The sequence below is a fragment of the Phyllobates terribilis genome, unplaced genomic scaffold (genome assembly GCF_046119375.1).
Source record: "Phyllobates terribilis strain yellow unplaced genomic scaffold, ASM4611937v1 Scaffold_2__4_contigs__length_985480577, whole genome shotgun sequence".
Lineage (NCBI taxonomy): Eukaryota > Metazoa > Chordata > Amphibia > Anura > Dendrobatidae > Phyllobates > Phyllobates terribilis.
The window spans coordinates 357,952,417-357,969,691 of NW_027362762.1; the positions used below are offsets into that span (position 1 = coordinate 357,952,417).

General features: G+C 44.2%; 1 protein-coding gene across 3 annotated transcripts in view; it reads right to left on the bottom strand.

The window, feature by feature from the left end:
- The window catches only part of IMPG2 (interphotoreceptor matrix proteoglycan 2), a 91,995-nt gene that overhangs the window by 18,314 nt on the left and 56,406 nt on the right, over positions 1–17,275 (bottom strand). For all 3 annotated transcript variants that reach the window (XM_073664683.1, XM_073664681.1, XM_073664684.1), the window contains 8 exons: positions 17,017–17,175; positions 16,785–16,843; positions 16,678–16,698; positions 16,125–16,378; positions 15,145–15,224; positions 12,895–14,763; positions 8,045–8,264; positions 6,703–6,913 (listed from right to left, as the gene is read on the bottom strand). In XM_073664683.1, the coding sequence (XP_073520784.1) occupies positions 6,703–6,913; positions 8,045–8,264; positions 12,895–14,763; positions 15,145–15,224; positions 16,125–16,378; positions 16,678–16,698; positions 16,785–16,843; positions 17,017–17,175 (2,873 nt within the window). The remainder of the gene's footprint in view (positions 1–6,702; positions 6,914–8,044; positions 8,265–12,894; positions 14,764–15,144; positions 15,225–16,124; positions 16,379–16,677; positions 16,699–16,784; positions 16,844–17,016; positions 17,176–17,275) is intronic.

Here is a 17,275-nt window from a genome sequence, read left to right on the forward strand (position 1 = left end):
CCTGGCCTGGGCATGGAATACTGGTCCCTGCATGAGAAGGTCCGGCCTCTCTGGTAGAATCCATGGATCTGACACCGACATTAGCCGAAGCAGAGAGAACCAAGGCCTCTTGGGCCAAAAAGGGGCTATCAAAATCACCCTGGCGCCTTCCTCCCGGATCTTCCTCACCACTACTGGAATCATCACTAATGGCGGAAAGGCATAGGCCTTCCTGAACCCCCAAGGAATCTGGAGGGCATCTACGGCATGGGGATTTTCTGCCGGATTTAGGGAGCAAAATCTCTGCACCTTCCTGTTTGCCCTTGTGGCGAACAGGTCTATGTCTGGCTGCCCCCATAACTGGACAATCTGATGGAAGACCACTCCCCCTGTCTTAGGGTATGGCGGCTTAGAAAATCTGCTTTCACATTTTCTACCCCCTTTATGTGAAGGGTGCTGAGGGATGGGAGGTTTCGCTCTGCTAGACGAAGGATCCTGTCTGCCACCATCATCAGAGGGCGTGACCTTGTCCCTCCCTGGTGATTCACATAGGCTACTGCTGTCCGGTTGTCGGACCTGACCTGGACATGGTGACTTTGGATGTGAGGGAGGAAGCCCCTGAGGGATCTTTCTACTGCCCAAAGCTCCTTTATGTTTGAGGATGCTCCCCTCTCGTGGTAAGCCCAGTGACCCTGTATTGAGAGTTCTGCCAGATGACCACCCTCATCTGGAACTGCTTGCGTCGGTCGTAATTACCCGATCTACTGGTCTGGACCACTGAACGCCTGCGGTCAGATTTCCCCTGACTGTCCACCACGAAAGGGAATCTACTACTTCTGGGGAGAGAGAGAGCCTGCCTTCTAAATGCCCGTTGCAGGACCTCTGTGCTGACAGGACCTCCCACTGAAGCCACCTCATATGCCCCTGGGCCCACATTACTGCTGGGAGACAGGCCGTCATAGAACCCAGGAGGGACATTGCCTCTCTCAGAGACATCTCTGGAGCTTGAATGGCCTTCGAGACTAATGTAATCAACCTGCAGATTTTGTCCTCTAGGAGGAAGCAGGTTTGGTGACGAGAGTCTAGGATTAGACCCAGAAAGGTTTGAGTCCTGGAGGGGGTTAGTCTTGATTTTTGGAAATTCACTAACCACCCCAGCTGATGCAACATCTGTTTTCCCTATTATCAAGAAGTCGTCTAAATATGGCACGATCACTACATTCTTGATCCGTAGGAAGGCTGTCACTTCTGCTATTAGTTTCGTAAATATTCTCAGGGCAATGGAGAGGCCAAAGGGTAGGGCAGCAAACTGAAAATGCCTCAGCTTCCCCTGAATAAACAGGGCTACTCTCAGATACTTCTGATACTCCGGATGGATTGGGACGTGATAATATGCGTCCTTCAACTCTATTACAGCCATAAAGCAGTTGCGATGTAAGAGCTTCACTGCCGAGCTTACTGACTCCATCTTGAAAGTCTGGTTTTCTACTACTTGGTTCAGACTCCTGAGGTTGATGATGGTCCTTAAGGACCCGTTTGGCTTTTTTATCATGAATAGTGGGGAATAGAACCCCTTCCCTCTCGCCTGGGCAACCTTTGAGCCACAAGGCCCGCCTGGCTGAGTTGGATAGTCCCGCCGCCCTAGCTGACAGTCTGACCGAGTCTGCTGAAGAGTCGGCCAGGAAGGCCGATGCTGTTTGTATTAGAGGTAGATCCGCAAGTATTGCCTGTCTGGAGACCTTTTTATCTTTAAGCTGGTCTTCCAGCTGTTGGAGCCACACCATCTAGGACCTCGCCACACAGGTGCTAGCCACCGCTGGTTTTACGCCGCCTGCCGCCGCCTCCCACGTGTGGCGCAGGAAGGAGTCAGCTCTTTTATCCAGGGCATCTTTTAGGACGCCAGAGTCCTCCAAGGGCAGGGAAGATCTTTTCGATGACCTTGCCACAGTCCCGTCCACCTTGGGGATCTTATCCCAAGGTTCCGCATCCTTCTCTTCGAAGGGGTACCTTCTTTTGGAGAAGGAGGGTAAAGCCCCTGATCTCTCTGGTCTCCTCCACTCCCGGTCAATGAGGCCCTGAATCTTATGGACTTTAAATTTGCAGCAAAATCCCAGGAATTCTCAGCTATGGTTTTGGTCACACAGCCCTGGCAAAGTGGTTTCTGCCACTCTACTGAGAGAGAAGCTTGGCAAAGGGCACACATTCTATGCTTTTGCTTGGCACTACTCTTCTTAGGCTCCTAAAAAAAAGGAAGCACATAAGAGACTTCCCACTACTAACCAGTGACATTCACGAAGCTCACTCACCCCCGGAGGTCACAAACGGGTACCGGATTCGGAGGCTGCCGCGGAACTGAAGATTCCATTCTGGATGGTCCTGAGGCACTTGAAGCCTTACTCCTGCGGCTGCCACTACGATTACTCGAGCGGCTGTCTGTATGCGATGCATCCCTCTGCTTCTTCTGTTGCTGGGGGCGGGGTAAGCTGCTGCTCCTGGCTATCCGGGTCAGCCATGTTTCAGAAGCACACCACGCTTCCAGGATAGCTCCCCGCCCTTAAAAATAGGGCCATCCAGCCTCCTCCGGTCTGTGGGCCCTCCCCCTTCCTCAGGCCAGAGCTCCGTCGAAAAAAAACGGCCTGGAACGCTCCGATGGGCGCCGCCATCTTGGATCGGCGCCGCCTCCTGACGTCACCCAGCGCGCCAAGAATGCCCTGCGCCGTGACGTCAGGCGCGTCACACCCGGAAGCGTTCCACACTGCAGGGGGAGGACGGCGCCGCGGTCTCCGGGAGGACAGAGCCTGCCTCACCGCGTGCGCCTCGCTCGGCGCAGAGACCCCAGGGGAAGCTGCGGACGGCGCTTCTGGGATACTGAACCCGGTGCACTGGCCAGTGCCCGCTCTTCCACACCGGGACAGCCCCAGGCAAGTCTTCTTTCTTCCAGACAGGTTCCCCATCAAGGACAGGAAACCAACTGAAGCGAGGGAGAGGTGCCGCCCTTTTATTTCAGACGGTTTCCTGTCCTTGGTGGGCGGATCCTCTCTCAAGGTGTGCTGTCATGGGGGAGGGGAAAATTGCCAGTAGGTTTGGGAGTTTATTTTGAGTCCATTTTTAACCCAGAAAGGTCCAGCTCATCTTTAATAATACTAGCTCATAGCAGTACCCCACATCTAACTTGCTGGCTCTGAGTTGAAGTGGAGGTCTGTGCCTATTACTGATTCAGCCACGGGCCCATCCATTTGGTCCTTTAAGAGTTATTCTCATCTCATCAGTCCATAAAACTTTTTGAAAAATCTGTCTTCAGATATTTCTTGGCCCAGTCTTGACATTACAACTTATGTGTCTTGGTCAATGGCGGTCGTGTTTCAGCCCCCCTTACCGTGGCCATGTCTCAGAGTACTGAACACCTTGTACTTCTGGGCCTCCAGAGAGGTTGCAGTCCTGGAATATGACAGCACTGGAGGATAACGGGCTCCTGGTCGCTTAATGTTTGATTCTTCTCAAATCTTTGGCAGTTAATGTGCGTCTTTTTTTCTCAATACATTTTTTGCTATCCTGTTGACTATTTGCAACAAAACTTTTGATGGTTCTGTGATTATGTCCCCATATCTTAACAATTTCAAGAGTGCTGCATCCCTCTGTGATACTTTAAAAAAAAATGTTTGGGCCCATTTCGCCTGAGGAAAACAAGCTGCCTAATAATTCTGCACACCTTGATAAAGAGTGTTGATATCAGGGGCGGACACAAACTGTAGTGGGCCCCTGTGCAAGAATTTTTTTGGGGCCCCCCCTGCCCTTCATAGGGGGCATGAAGGCCCCCCCCCCGTGCATCTCTCATCCCCCCCGTGCATCTCTCATCCCCCCGTGCATCTCTGATTCCCCCCACTCCTAGTTAATTAATTGTATTAAAAAAAAAAATAAATCTTGTTATACTTACCCCCAGGGCCGGCTCCAGGTTTTTGTGGGCCCTGGGCGACAGATTTTCAGTGGCCCCTTTAACACATACCATGATTCATGATGCACAGATACCACAGAGAAATATATATATAGTACAAGGCCAAGGATTTCACTTACTACATTACATGAGCGATATCAATTGTAAATTCTACAATAGCTCAGAAACCGGCGAAACCTCACAGCGCACAGTGCAGACCGGACAGTATAGTCCTCCATACAGTATTATGGGCACCATATAATGCTCCATACAGGATACTGACCTCCTTATAATGCTCCATACAGGATACTGGTCATCATATAATGCTCCATACAGGATACTGGTCCCCATATAACGCTCCATACAGGATACTAGTCCCCATATAACGCTCCATACAGGATACTGGTCCCCATATAACACTGCATACAGAATACTGGCCCCCATATAACGCTACATACAGAATACTGTCCCCCATATAACGCTCCATACAGAATACTGTCCCCCATATAACGCTCCATACAGAACACTGACCCCCATATAACACTCCATACAGAATATTGGCCCGCATGTAACGCTCCATGCAGGCTGTTCCCCCCTTATAATGCCCCATGCAGGATGACACCCCAGTTAATGCCCTATGCAGGATGTCACCTCTACCCCCCATAAAATGCCCCATGCAGGATGTCACCTCTCCCCCCCATATAATGCCCCTTGCAGGATGTCACTTCCCCCCTTTTCAATGCCCCATGCAGTATGTCAGACCACCCCCTCCCTTACAATGCCCCATGCAGGAGGTCACACACACCCCCTTCTTATAATGCCCCATGCAGTATGTCACACACCTACCCTCCTTATAATGCCCCATGCAGGATGTCAATTCCCCACTCCCCCTCTTATAATGCCCCATGCAGGATGTCACACCCCCTCCCTTATAATGCCCCATGCAGGATGTCACCCCCCTCTCCCTTATAATGCCCCATGCAGTATGTCAGACCACCCCCTCCCTTACAATGCCCCATGCAGGAGGTCACACACACCCCCTCCTTATAATGCCCCATGCAGTATGTCACACACCCACCCTCCTTATAATGCCCCATGCAGGATGTCAATTCCCCCCTCCACCTCTTATAATGCCCCATGCAGGATGTCACACCCCCTCCCTTATAATGCCCCATACAGGATGTCACCCCCCTCTCCCTTATAATGCCCCATGCAGTATGTCAGACCACCCCCTCCCTTACAATGCCCCATGCAGGAAGTCACACACACCCCCTCCTTATAATGCCCCATGCAGTATGTCACACACCCACCCTCCTTATAATGCCCCATGCAGGATGTCAATCCCCCCCCCTCTTATAATGCCCCATGCAGTATTTCAGACCACCCCCTCCCTTACAATGCCCCATGCAGGAGATCACACACCCCCCCTCCTTATAATGCCCCATGCAGTATGTCACACACCCACCCTCCTTATAATGCCCCATGCAGGATGTCAATTCCCCCCTCCCCCTCTTATAATGCCCCGTACAGGATGTCACACCCCCTCCCTTATAATGCCCCATGCAGGATGTCACCCCCCCTCTCCCTTATAATGCCCCATGCAGTATGTCAGACCACCCCCTCCCTTACAATGCCCCATGCAGGAGGTCACACCCCCCCCTCCTTACAATGCCCCATGCAGTATGTCACACACCAACCCTCCTTATAATGCCCCATGCAGGATGTCAATTCCCCCCTCCCCCTCTTATAATGCCCCATGCAGGATGTCACACCCCCTCCCTTATAATGCCCCATGCAGGATGTCACTTCCCCCCTTCCCCTCTTATAATGCCCCATGAAGGATGTCACTTCGCCCTTCCCTTTTTATAATGCCCCATGCAGGATGTCACACACCCCCCCCACCCCCATATAATGCCCCATGCAGGATGTCACACCACCCCTCCCCATATAATGCCCCATGCAGGATGTTACCCCCCCCATATAATGCCCCATGCAGGATGTCACACCCACTCTCCCCCACCATATAATGCCCCATGGTCCCATACATAAAAAAAAGAAAGATCAAATACTGACCTCACTTCTTACCTGATGCTGATCTGGACTCCAGCATCGCCCGCGTCTTCCCGCTGTGACAGCTCAGGAGAGATCGCGTGCGGTGTAAACATATCACCGCGCCCTCTGACCTGAGACGTCACAGTCAGAGGATGCGGAAGACGCTGCGGAGGCACGGGGAGGGGTAAGTATTGTGCCGGCGCCGTCACATGACCGGAATGTCCCTGCGCTCAGCATGGGGCCGGGGAACCATGCTGAGCGCAGGGACATCTCCGGTCATGTGACGGCGGGGGGGTCCTGCGGGGGGGCCCCCATGAGGAGACGCACAAGAGGGGGGCCCCAACGGGGCTCCGAGGGGGCCTGGACCGGCCGGGCCCCATGCTGGAGTCAGGGCAGTCATGCCCTGATGGCGGCCCTGCTGGAGGCTGGAAGGGCCCCCCTCTCCCTCGGGGGCCCCCGTTCAATGAACCGGCTGCACGGGCGGTAGGTCCGCCCCTGGTTGATATCGTCATACTTCACCCCCTCTCATTACACAAATACACATCGCCTAATCTGTTTCATCCCATAAGCATTCAAGGTTATACAGATTGGCATAGGAAAATCTGCATAAAAATTATATGGGTAAAATTCTCACTTGCTTAATAATTGTTCATACAGACTATGTATACATCTAACTTCAACAATGATAATGTGATACTACTTACAAAAGAGGTCTAGAAATATGTGTCCAATAGAAGTACCTGCATATTGCTCCTTGTCCAGGAATAATGTCACATTTACCATCGTTCATACAGAAATCTATTTCCAGATCGCACATGCTTTGGCATGGCAAACCATCAACGCTGACATATCCAGGGTTACAGACACATTCCCCTTCACCACTCCATTTGTTTATAAGACACTCAGAATACTCATTGCATGCTTGAAATTTACAAGGATCAGCAACGTCTCCTGATTATAGAGAGGGAAAGAAATTATGTATGTGTTATAATAGGAAAACACATTGGTCAGATTACATGAAAATTGTCATGATTATAGGAATCTTATAAAGAAGAGTCTGCTAAACAAAATTTAGCTCAAGTAACATTGTTTAAAAAGGGGTTACTAGTCTTATATCAAGACTAGTCTTGAATAAATCAATCAAATCTTCCTTACAGCTTGAACATACATATAGACCAAATACATCTCAAGGAATGTGTCATGCTGTGACTGTAGGAAAGCTGGGGCAGAAGGGCCCTATACTGTCCCTTATTCTGAAGGTGTAGATGCCTGGGTCTCATACCTCTCTGTGCTCCAACAAAATCCTAAGCTGTTCCCACCCTCCTCCCAGGGAGGAAAGGGACAGTATAGGGTCCCTCTGCCCTGGCTTTCCTACAGTCACAGCGTAACATTATTGCTCACATGGAGGGAAGCCAGGCACAGGTTTATACAATGTAAGGGTGTGGTTCCAATAAGCAGCACAGTCAATAGACAACGAGGTACTATAAACCCTTTCCATGCCACAAGAAACCTGTTAACTCATGAATCGCTGTGTAGATTTAAAGAGGACCTGTGCTCAGCTAATTGCTACAATCTTCTAATCTCAAATGTACCACAGGTCCCAGCAGAGTGCGGCACATTCATGACAGAATGGATATAATGCAACCAGTGTAGACAAGCTTCTGTGAGCTTTAACAGCATTTCCCAACAATTTACTGTATGCAGGTTAAATACTGTGTATCAGTCTAGCGTCCAGACTCATTATCTTACAGAGGATTGCCTAGACTGAATATAACAGTATTCCTATCTCAGCTAAGAAATTTGTTCTATATAAAAATGCAAAAAAATGTGTTTCCAATTGCTGACACCAAACAGATACCTTGAAAATTGTGGGGAATTGCACTGCTTGAAATATGAGAAATTTGCAGGAATTTTAATTTTACAATTTTAATGGATTTTTCCGGTTTCAATGTGTTCATTGTGTCACACCTTGTAACTCATTTCTATATTTTTGTTTAATTTCCAACATTAATATCTCACAGAACACAAAGATTCATGTATCCATTTTTGCTATTTGGCTAAATAAAAGTCAAATTTGAGTACCTGATTCAACATCCAAGGAATACTTATCAATTGCCAGGTTCATGGTTTGGTAAGCAGTGTTACAGAAGTCTTCAAGGATGATGTACACAGCATTTGTTACATTTCTTGGAACAGGTTTTGCAAATTTCATCCTGCTATTTACAATGATGCTGCCATTCCGAAAATTCAATATTTCAAGGTTTTGGAATCCAGTTAAATTGGACTGCAGATAGGGAACCAACTGAAAGAAAAATAGGATGACAAAAGTAATCTGTGCAAAGTGTCCTTCTATGGTTCCAAGCAATAGTTTTATTTCACTGATTGTTCTAGTAAGGGAATATAATAAGCATGTTATTTCAGATACAGCTACATTATAGTCAATAACTTTTAATCTTGACTTTTATTATATTTTCACATAATAGAAGAACAACATGTCAGAGAGTCATTTTCAGAAACTAGGGATATTTCTAAACTTTTGATCAGTGTGTTTGTTATACTTAGAATTAGCCTATTCTATTCAGCTACAGAAATCATTACTGCACTCTGACACCTTTTAATTAGATTTTCACAATTTTTTTTCTAGGATTTTATTTAAACAGTCTCAGTTTTTGAGAAGATAATGTACAGGTGACTGACAACCAATACGGCCAGTATACTGATATACTACAGGTGATTCCTAACATGGATGAGTCAGAACAACACAGTTCAACAAGCGTCCAGATACCTTCAAAATCCAGCTGTACAAACTGTGGGTTAAAAACTTATACTTTATTGCATCACTAAAATCATAGTACAAAAGGACTCACAAGAGGAATTATCAAACCTATGCGTTTCTGCATGAAGCCGTTTACTCATGGTAAAGCTTAACACCGAAATGTGAAATAACCCACGGTTTGTCCAGCTGGATGTTGAAAGTACTTAGAATACTTGCTATTGTTTCAATACGTTGAAACAATATAAAAAATAAGCCTTTCTGCTGAATACGTGATTGAAAGGAGGGCAGGGCCAGTGCTCGTTATTTAACTGTATTTCATTTCCTCCTTTCTATGACAGACTGAGGCTCATTAGACCCACCAGAAGGAAAAATCCTCAGCCGGTCCAGCCCTAAATCTCCTGGCATCTTTTATTGACAGCTCTACTGATGTCAGCCAATCAGTGAGCTCAATGACTCTGAGTGGTTTGTGCTGTCTACTCGGGCCTAGCCTCTGAGATTACGGATTGGCTGTAGCAGTGTTGATGTGATGTCAGCACTGCAAACAAGAAAACACAATGGCAACAGCAGCAGAAACTGAGCCCTTGACCTGTCTAGGGTGAATGAAGCTCAGTTTTTTTGTTTTTAAAACAGACTTTGCCTGGAGACAGCGGTTTTCTGAATTGGAAAACTTATTTAAAGGGGTGTTCTCAAGTTTAACAGTTTTCCCTTATGTACTTGCTAGGGGATAAGCTTACGATCCCTGGAGGTCCAACCACAATGGCCGCCACCTATCCCAAGAACAGGGGCTCTGAATGTAGCGAAGATCAATCATGAGCACTGCTGCTCCAGTCATTCTAATAGGAGCATTTAAGATGAGAAATATTGGGCGCTCCCTTTTTTATCTTGGGATCAGTGAAGGGCCATAGTGTCCGGAACCCCAGTAATCGGAAAGTTAACCCCATCCTGTTTATAGGGGATGTGAGGCAGTGACCGGGATCGTATACGAGGGACATTATATATCCCCCAGAATGTGTATAGAGACCTATTAAACCGGTTGGAGTGCATTGCAGTCACAAACTCACCTGCGGCTGCAATGCAGCAATGAAGGTGAGCATTGACCTGGTCAGGCTATCTGGCTAAGGCAGATTAGTAAAACCTGGCAGGGCCTTCATTTCTTGGGGGAGGCTACAGGAAGGCAGTGGGGCGGCCTCCTTCCTCCAACCTGTGTTTTCCAGTGGCTCTTGCCACAGGTCCTTTAAAACCCTGCACTAAGGATTAGTGTTGTTCTATGTTGGAACCTGCTAGGAGCATAGCAGGAAAGCTTGGCGGATTTGTGAGTAGCTGAACCCACGCCTGGGAAGACTCTGCACCCGTCAGACTCTGAGCGGCGCGGCTGTTGCCCACGGCAACCGTTGTTTATGGACTCATGTTAACCCGGCTGCGAACCAGAGGACTTTTCTGTTTACCCGTGAATTGCTGAATAAAGCTGTTTATTTTGGACTTGCTTGGGTCACTGCCTCAGTTACTGCACGATGTGAACACCGCCGCTTTACAGCGATCATTTTTAAACTTGAGAACACCCCTGTAAGGTCAAAAAGCTTATTTGTGAGTCAAACCATATAGAAGCTCAAGTGATTTTCTTAATTTATAAATTTTGGAATACATTATTGTTTTGGAGACTGATCTCACTAATAGAGCCTCCGATAATCTGCTAGGCCGGCCCAGTCCTTGCTCCTTTCTTATTATTACCTTTGCTGCTTTCTGTGCCCATGTTTTATTTAAAATAAGGAATTGAGGGACGAATATCCTAATCTGTACATGTGGGGATGCCAGAATTTTATCTAATTGGACTCAAATTCCTGTCATTTGTTTTACTACATATTTTCTAATTTTTCTATTCTCCACCTCTCTATAGATACATCACACCCGTAATTATGACAAAGCACACTTATTTCTAAGCTAAAATTGCAAGTTTAACAGGTTGACTTGCACAGAATCTGTCACCAGATTTCACAATAGATTGTGCATACATTATCAAACAGATCTCTTGGACCTGATAAGGTTGGTATATCTTAAAAATTTCATTTTAGCTGTATAATCGTTTAAAAAATGATTATGCTGTGAGCCCAGATAACGACCGAGTTCATGAGCTCATGAGTTCAGAGTATTAATGAGCTATTCTCAATCTCTGCCAGCCTAACCTGATTGACAGCTCCATAATGCCCTCCTCCCTCCTGCTGTTGACATCTTACACTGCTTAGTACAACCTAGTGCTGTCAATCAGGCAGGGCGGGTGAAGATTAAGTTTACCTTAACACTTGGACTCAAGAGCTCTATCACTGTCTTGCTGGATTCACAATTTGTTCATCCTAAAGCACCACTCCCAGCGTTTTTTATTGCAGCGCTGGAGTGGTGCTTCTAATCTAAGTTCCCTGCCCTAGTCTATCCGCCGCCATCTCCACCTTTTATCGCCACTGCTCCCTTCAGTCTCCAGCAGATTATGACCTGCCGGATCGCTCCTGTGTTTGCTGGAGACAGCCAGAGGTCACTTTTCTGGTCTTACTCTGGCTCTTATAGACTTACATCGAGAGCTTATGACCGATTCTGCTTACTTCTAGCCAGTCAGAAGTTGTGTCATAAGATGGCGCCGTAGAACCAGAGCGGCACCGATAAAAGGTGAAGACGGCAGCGGGTAAGTATGAGACTACAGGCAGGGACCTTAGAATAGACGCACCACTCCAGCGTTGCAATAAAAACACACACACTGGAGTGGTGCTTTAACATCAAGCAGGAAAATTTTCAATAAGTATTAAACAGCTATATTATGGGACAGATTTTCAAAGTTGGTATTTTCAATCTCATCTGGTCTAAGAGATCTATTTACTATTGCACATTGTTTGTATTGTGAAATCTGGTGACAGAGCTTTAAAATAAGGGAGTCTATCAGCTCCAAAACTCAATTTTATCTAATCAGATTGTCATACAAGGGACTTAGCTCATATAAAAATGATGCCTGTAGTTTAGTGTTCTCAACTATGGTTATCCAGAAAATGACCTTTATTTAATATGCAAACTCGGGTGCTGGCTGCACCCATGTCGTAATCAAGCTCTTAGTGCAACGTTCCGCCCTGTTCCCTCTTTGTTGGTTGACAGCACTCACTTGCCTAGATAAAATGCTGCCTGAACAGTGGCCCTGCATACACCCACTGAAACTCGGACCTGCGTACACACACTGACACTGCTGGAATAGAGTACACATAGGCTCAGTGCTGAAGCTGAGGAGACAAGCACACATCCCCCTCTCCTTTGTGCTGTGGACACTTACTCCAATAATCCGTGGAGTTCTAGCAAGCGTGCATCCGCTGCACACACGAGGGAGGGATGTGTGCGCACCTGCTTGGATCCTGCAGCATCAGTGTGCGCGCGCTCTGCCAACAAATTCCATTCCAGAAGCGATCGCACTGGGCGAGGGAGCATTGTCAATCAACAAAGGGGAGGGGTGGAACAGTGCACTGAGAGTTTGGCCAAGGGTGCACCCTCCTTAGCATAATAATTACAGATTATTTTCTGGATAATCATAGCTGAGAACACTAAACAATGGGATGATTTTTATAGGGGCTAAGTCCACAATATCACAATCTGATTAGTTGCTTACATGTAAATATCCACATATTCTGTACAAATGACTTAGAGTAATTTTTGATAGTTGGCCCAAGGCACCGGTCAAGTCCAGTCACTATGTTTACTTTCTCATTTATATATTACTATGCTCAATTTGTGGAAGCAAAAAAAAATCAAACAAACCTTTTTTAAGAACTACTAAAACAACAAAAATAGATTTAAAGGGAACATACATAGCCATAGCCAGAGATGAGACTAGTCTGGGGCAGCAAACAGCCTGCTTTTCCCAGTACAGGACCCACTGGCCGGGTCTTTAAAATACATTTTCTCTGAAACTTTGAAATGCCTGAGCGTTTCAGGGAAAAATATACACCCTACAATCATGTAGCTAGGATCGGATGCTGCCCACGGTTTGACAGTATGAATAAGGTGACAGGTTCCCTTTAAATATATTGCATATCAGCAAACATCTGCTGGGCAGTTTTCTATAGGCTTTTCATGGTTGCGCCTAAAGACTGCCATTATCTAAACGCAAACATGACATGTTAATACTTACCAGCTCGAGAAATCTTTGTTCCAAAGCCTTATATTCAGGGGAGTGCTTATTAAATAAATCTTCAGAGAATATCATATTAGTGACACGCAGGCTGAAGAACACCACAAGCGCCCGTGCCTTTGCCGAAGAATTGACACTGTTCTCATGAGTAGAAAACACAACACTTGTCAAATCCGTAGAATCTATATTTTTTGCTATCATGCTTCTGTCTTCCTGACTCATGTCAGGATGAAAATATACCGTGCTCAAGTGATCAAGTTCCAGAGATATATCCTGAACATCAACCGTTACTTCTATATCTTGAGTATGAAAATGTGTTGGACCTATAGAAGAACCACTGGGAAGTTGTTCATACTGTATAGGATCTGTAATGGCCTCTCCTTTATGTATGATAGGGATTATATTAGGTATGTTGTTTTCCCCTGTTGAAACAATGGCACTGTGTGATTGAGTGGTGTTGACATCTATGATGGGTATGATATGTAACATTTCCTCATGTGATTTAGAAGATGGCACCAATACAATTTCTTCTGTTTTGACATCATTACTCAATGACGTCACAAAATCATTTGTGTCAGAGATGGATGTAATTGTGTGATGTTCGCTGGCTGTTGGAACTGTATGTGCAGTTAAACTATCAGCTACAACATGTGACTCAATTTCATTAGATATTGAAGCCTCTGTAGTTTCAACATTATGTTCCACAGTGAGGCTTGTCTTTGTTGGAGGTTCTATTGCTTGTGTAGACCACAATGTGTCTTTTGTTAAAGTTGGTGAATCATCCACTGTGTTTCCATGTAACACATCTGATTCACTCGTGACAAACTGTCTATCTATCTCAGATGATTCTGGTGTTTGCACTGACAACTCAATATTCCAGTATTCTGGTGTCCACAACACTGGAGGCGGCTTCGATGAGGATTCATGTATAATCGGCTCTTTTTCTAGACTGGCAGTGGAAACAGGGTTTTGAGGGTGTAAGGCATCAGATTCCTCGTCTGAAATCGGGCTGGCTTGAGTGCTTCCCAATATAATGTTCTCAAGAGATTTATCAGTAAAATGTTCTTCTATTAAGTCTTCATGGTTTTCGGTTGTGTCCATTAAATCAACATCTATTGGCTGTCCTTTAATAGAAGAAAATGGATCCACTGTAGTTTTTAACCAAGACCACGTAGCAATGCCTTCTTCTGCCTTATTTTCGAATCCTGAGCCTGAACCCTCATCCAAAGGTTTAATACTTTCTGCTGTTGGCAGTAAGTTATCTTCTACGAGTATTTCAGCTGTTTCTTGCATGTTTTCAGAAGTAACCTGTGAAATCACTTTATCCCAATCTGCGTTTGTTTGTTCTGTTTTTATTAATACACCCTCCAAAGAGGATTCACTTAGAGCAGGTTCTTCAGCTGCTATAGCAGAAGTCACAATGTCTGAATTGTGTTCTCCAGCTGATGACGTAACTGGGATTGGAGGTAGATTGGTGGTAATTAACTGGATTTCATTAGGAATGAGCTCAATAGTATCAAGCTCATGATCAGTTCTTACAGTCGGATCTTGGAACAATGAAATGCCATTGTCTCCTGATTCTTCTTGAATTTCTAAAAAATTGGTCATTGTGGTAGATTCAAGTGCACTTAACTTTGTGTTCAGCTGGAAGGTTAGGTCATCTGCTGGAGTGGTAAAGCTGTTTTCCAAGGCTGATGTGGCATGAACATTAAAATTAATGTCTTCTGTAACAACAGGGCTTTCTGCTTCCAGGGCTATCTGACTTCTTGATGTAAGCTCTGTAAGCTCTTCACTTGTTTCTTCATAGGAATAGATGTTTTTAATAGTTGAAAAATCAGTTGGAAGCCATTCAGCTTGTAATGCATTATCCTAAAATATAAAGTTAGATGAAATAGGTTGCTATTACTCCAAATAATAAGAGAAACATGTAAAGACACCTAGTACGAATAAAAGAGAGATGTGGAGCCGCACTGAAAGAACTTGCTAAATAAAAGTTGAAAACTGCTACAACAATTATTCATTTTTCTCATTTGTGAATTTAGTGATCTTTAGTGCCAATAAAATAATACAATCGGACCTAAAGAATATATATTTGCTAATACATATTCATCTAATATTTTGATTGTTCTAACATGTGTCTAATGTTTGTCATAAAATGTAAGCATAATTATGAATAATGTAGTGCAATATGAATACATTAACTTTACTTTTAGATGTTGAAATATGAAATTGATGTAATCTGATACTTACAACATCAGCTGTGGAAGGAAAAGGAAATGCTGGTTTCTCCGTTACAAATTCATTATAAAGATCTGATGGAACGATCTTGACTAAAAAAATAGAACGAAAAATGATCAATGAGATTAAAAGATATATTTTAAAAAGTTTTAAATAATTATTATACACAATAGTAGGGTAATATTTCATTAGACTAAAGCCCCTCCATACACATTAGACTAATGTTGGCTGAACCGTTGATATCGATGGGCTCGGCTGACAGTCTAATATGTATAGAAGTTCTGGACAATTGATTGTCGGGGAAGTTGAGGAATCAGTATGTCCAAATTTGAACCTCTAATCCTTTTGCTCTCCCAGAGATAAGCCGCCGGAAGACAGGTCTTAGAGAGAACATAGGAGCGTTTGGCCGAATGTGTCCTTCTGTGTATCGGAGAGCCAGCAAAGATGGCTTCCAAGGCAATTGGCCAAACCATCTAACATGTGTGGCAGGGTCAAGACTAGAAGGTAATGATTGGGTGAACAAACAGTGTAACATGTAGGGTATATTCTAGTATAATTGGACAATTAGCATTATCGTCAGTTACCCATTTCTCATTTTAAGGGGTTGTCTCAGAAAATCTGCTGAGACTCCCAATAACAAATTGTAATCTGTGTAAGAACCTGACAGCAAATAGTTAATTCCCCTACAGTGCCACCACAGGAGAAGTTATGCATTACACAGATTTCATTACAATCATTAACATCATTAAAAGTATGAATATGGTGGGTCCTCCAGAGAGAGAGAGCTTTGTATCTGCCATTCACTCAAACTAATGGATGAAGGTTGTGGATTTTCTCAGATTTTCTTAATTAGCTGTTTGAAAATAGTTTTCTGAACCCCCACCCCCCAAAAAAAAGTAAACCTTTTCTAGCAAGTAAACAATTTCTTCCTACAAAACAATCGGCTTTCCTATTGTAGGCTATAATGAAAGAAATCTTTTTTAAATGCTTACCATTAACAAGCTGCAGGGAGTCGGCATCAATATCCAGTCTGCCTTCTCCTAATAATATCTGCTTGCTTAGAGCATCTACTATGTAATTCCTGAAGCTGCTGCCTGTATAGACCACTGTGGGATTATCTTCAACATCATTCAATGAAAAATCTTCAATGATATTGGAATGGAGATTCATGAGGTCTAAGGTTGCACTGTTAATGGCATCTGCATCTCCTTCAAAAATAACTGCATAGTGTACTTGTAAGACAACTCTGCATCAGAAAGAAGTTGAAAAATATTAAAATGAGAATAAAATACAATAAAACACAAAGTTCTAATGTTTGTAAAAACCATTATAAGTTCCATTGTTTATGTGTAACTTTTACCATTCCTTATTTCTACTTTTATAACTTGTCAAAAAAAGTGCCAGTTTTTAGAGTTGCTACATCATCTAATGTTGGAGAAATTTGCTATAAGAAAAACTAAAGGTCAAAGAAAATTAAAAAAATAGAATAGAAAGTCAAAAATATACATGAGATATCAATAATTTAATTATCCATTTTCACCGTACCTGTCATCCATTATGGGAGGACTGAAAATAAAAAAAATGGTACATTAGACATTAAACTTCATTGGTTAAAGATTAGGTTCTATTACCAGCAAAACTATGAGCAATACCTGATTTTTTGCACTATGATTCTTTTATATCCAGGCAAATCTTGAAATACAGGTTCAATCTGAAAGTAGTGAAGCAAACCAAGTTAGATAAGTGGAGTTCCCTGTCAACAGGCCATTGGTAAGACAGAATGACTATGTCCATGATAATCAGCAGGTTCATTGGTCAGAATCAACTCAATAAAGCAGTTTTGGGTATTCGGTACCAAACAGACTGATCTCACCCAGATCTTACCTCAGCAACGAACCTTTCAGTTAACTCTTTGTACAAATCACTAGACTTGTCAGCTAGCTCCATTTCATATGGCTCATTTAGAATAAGGATACTAAATTCAACCATTTTGTCCGCTTGTTTTTTTGCATTCTCCGTCACCTTTAATATTTCATTGTCCATCTAGAGATAATGATAGAAATAGTTTGATCATTTTAGTGATTGCCATGTACAATTTTCACAAAGAATCTATAGCCGTAATCTGAAATGTTCAAAATAATAA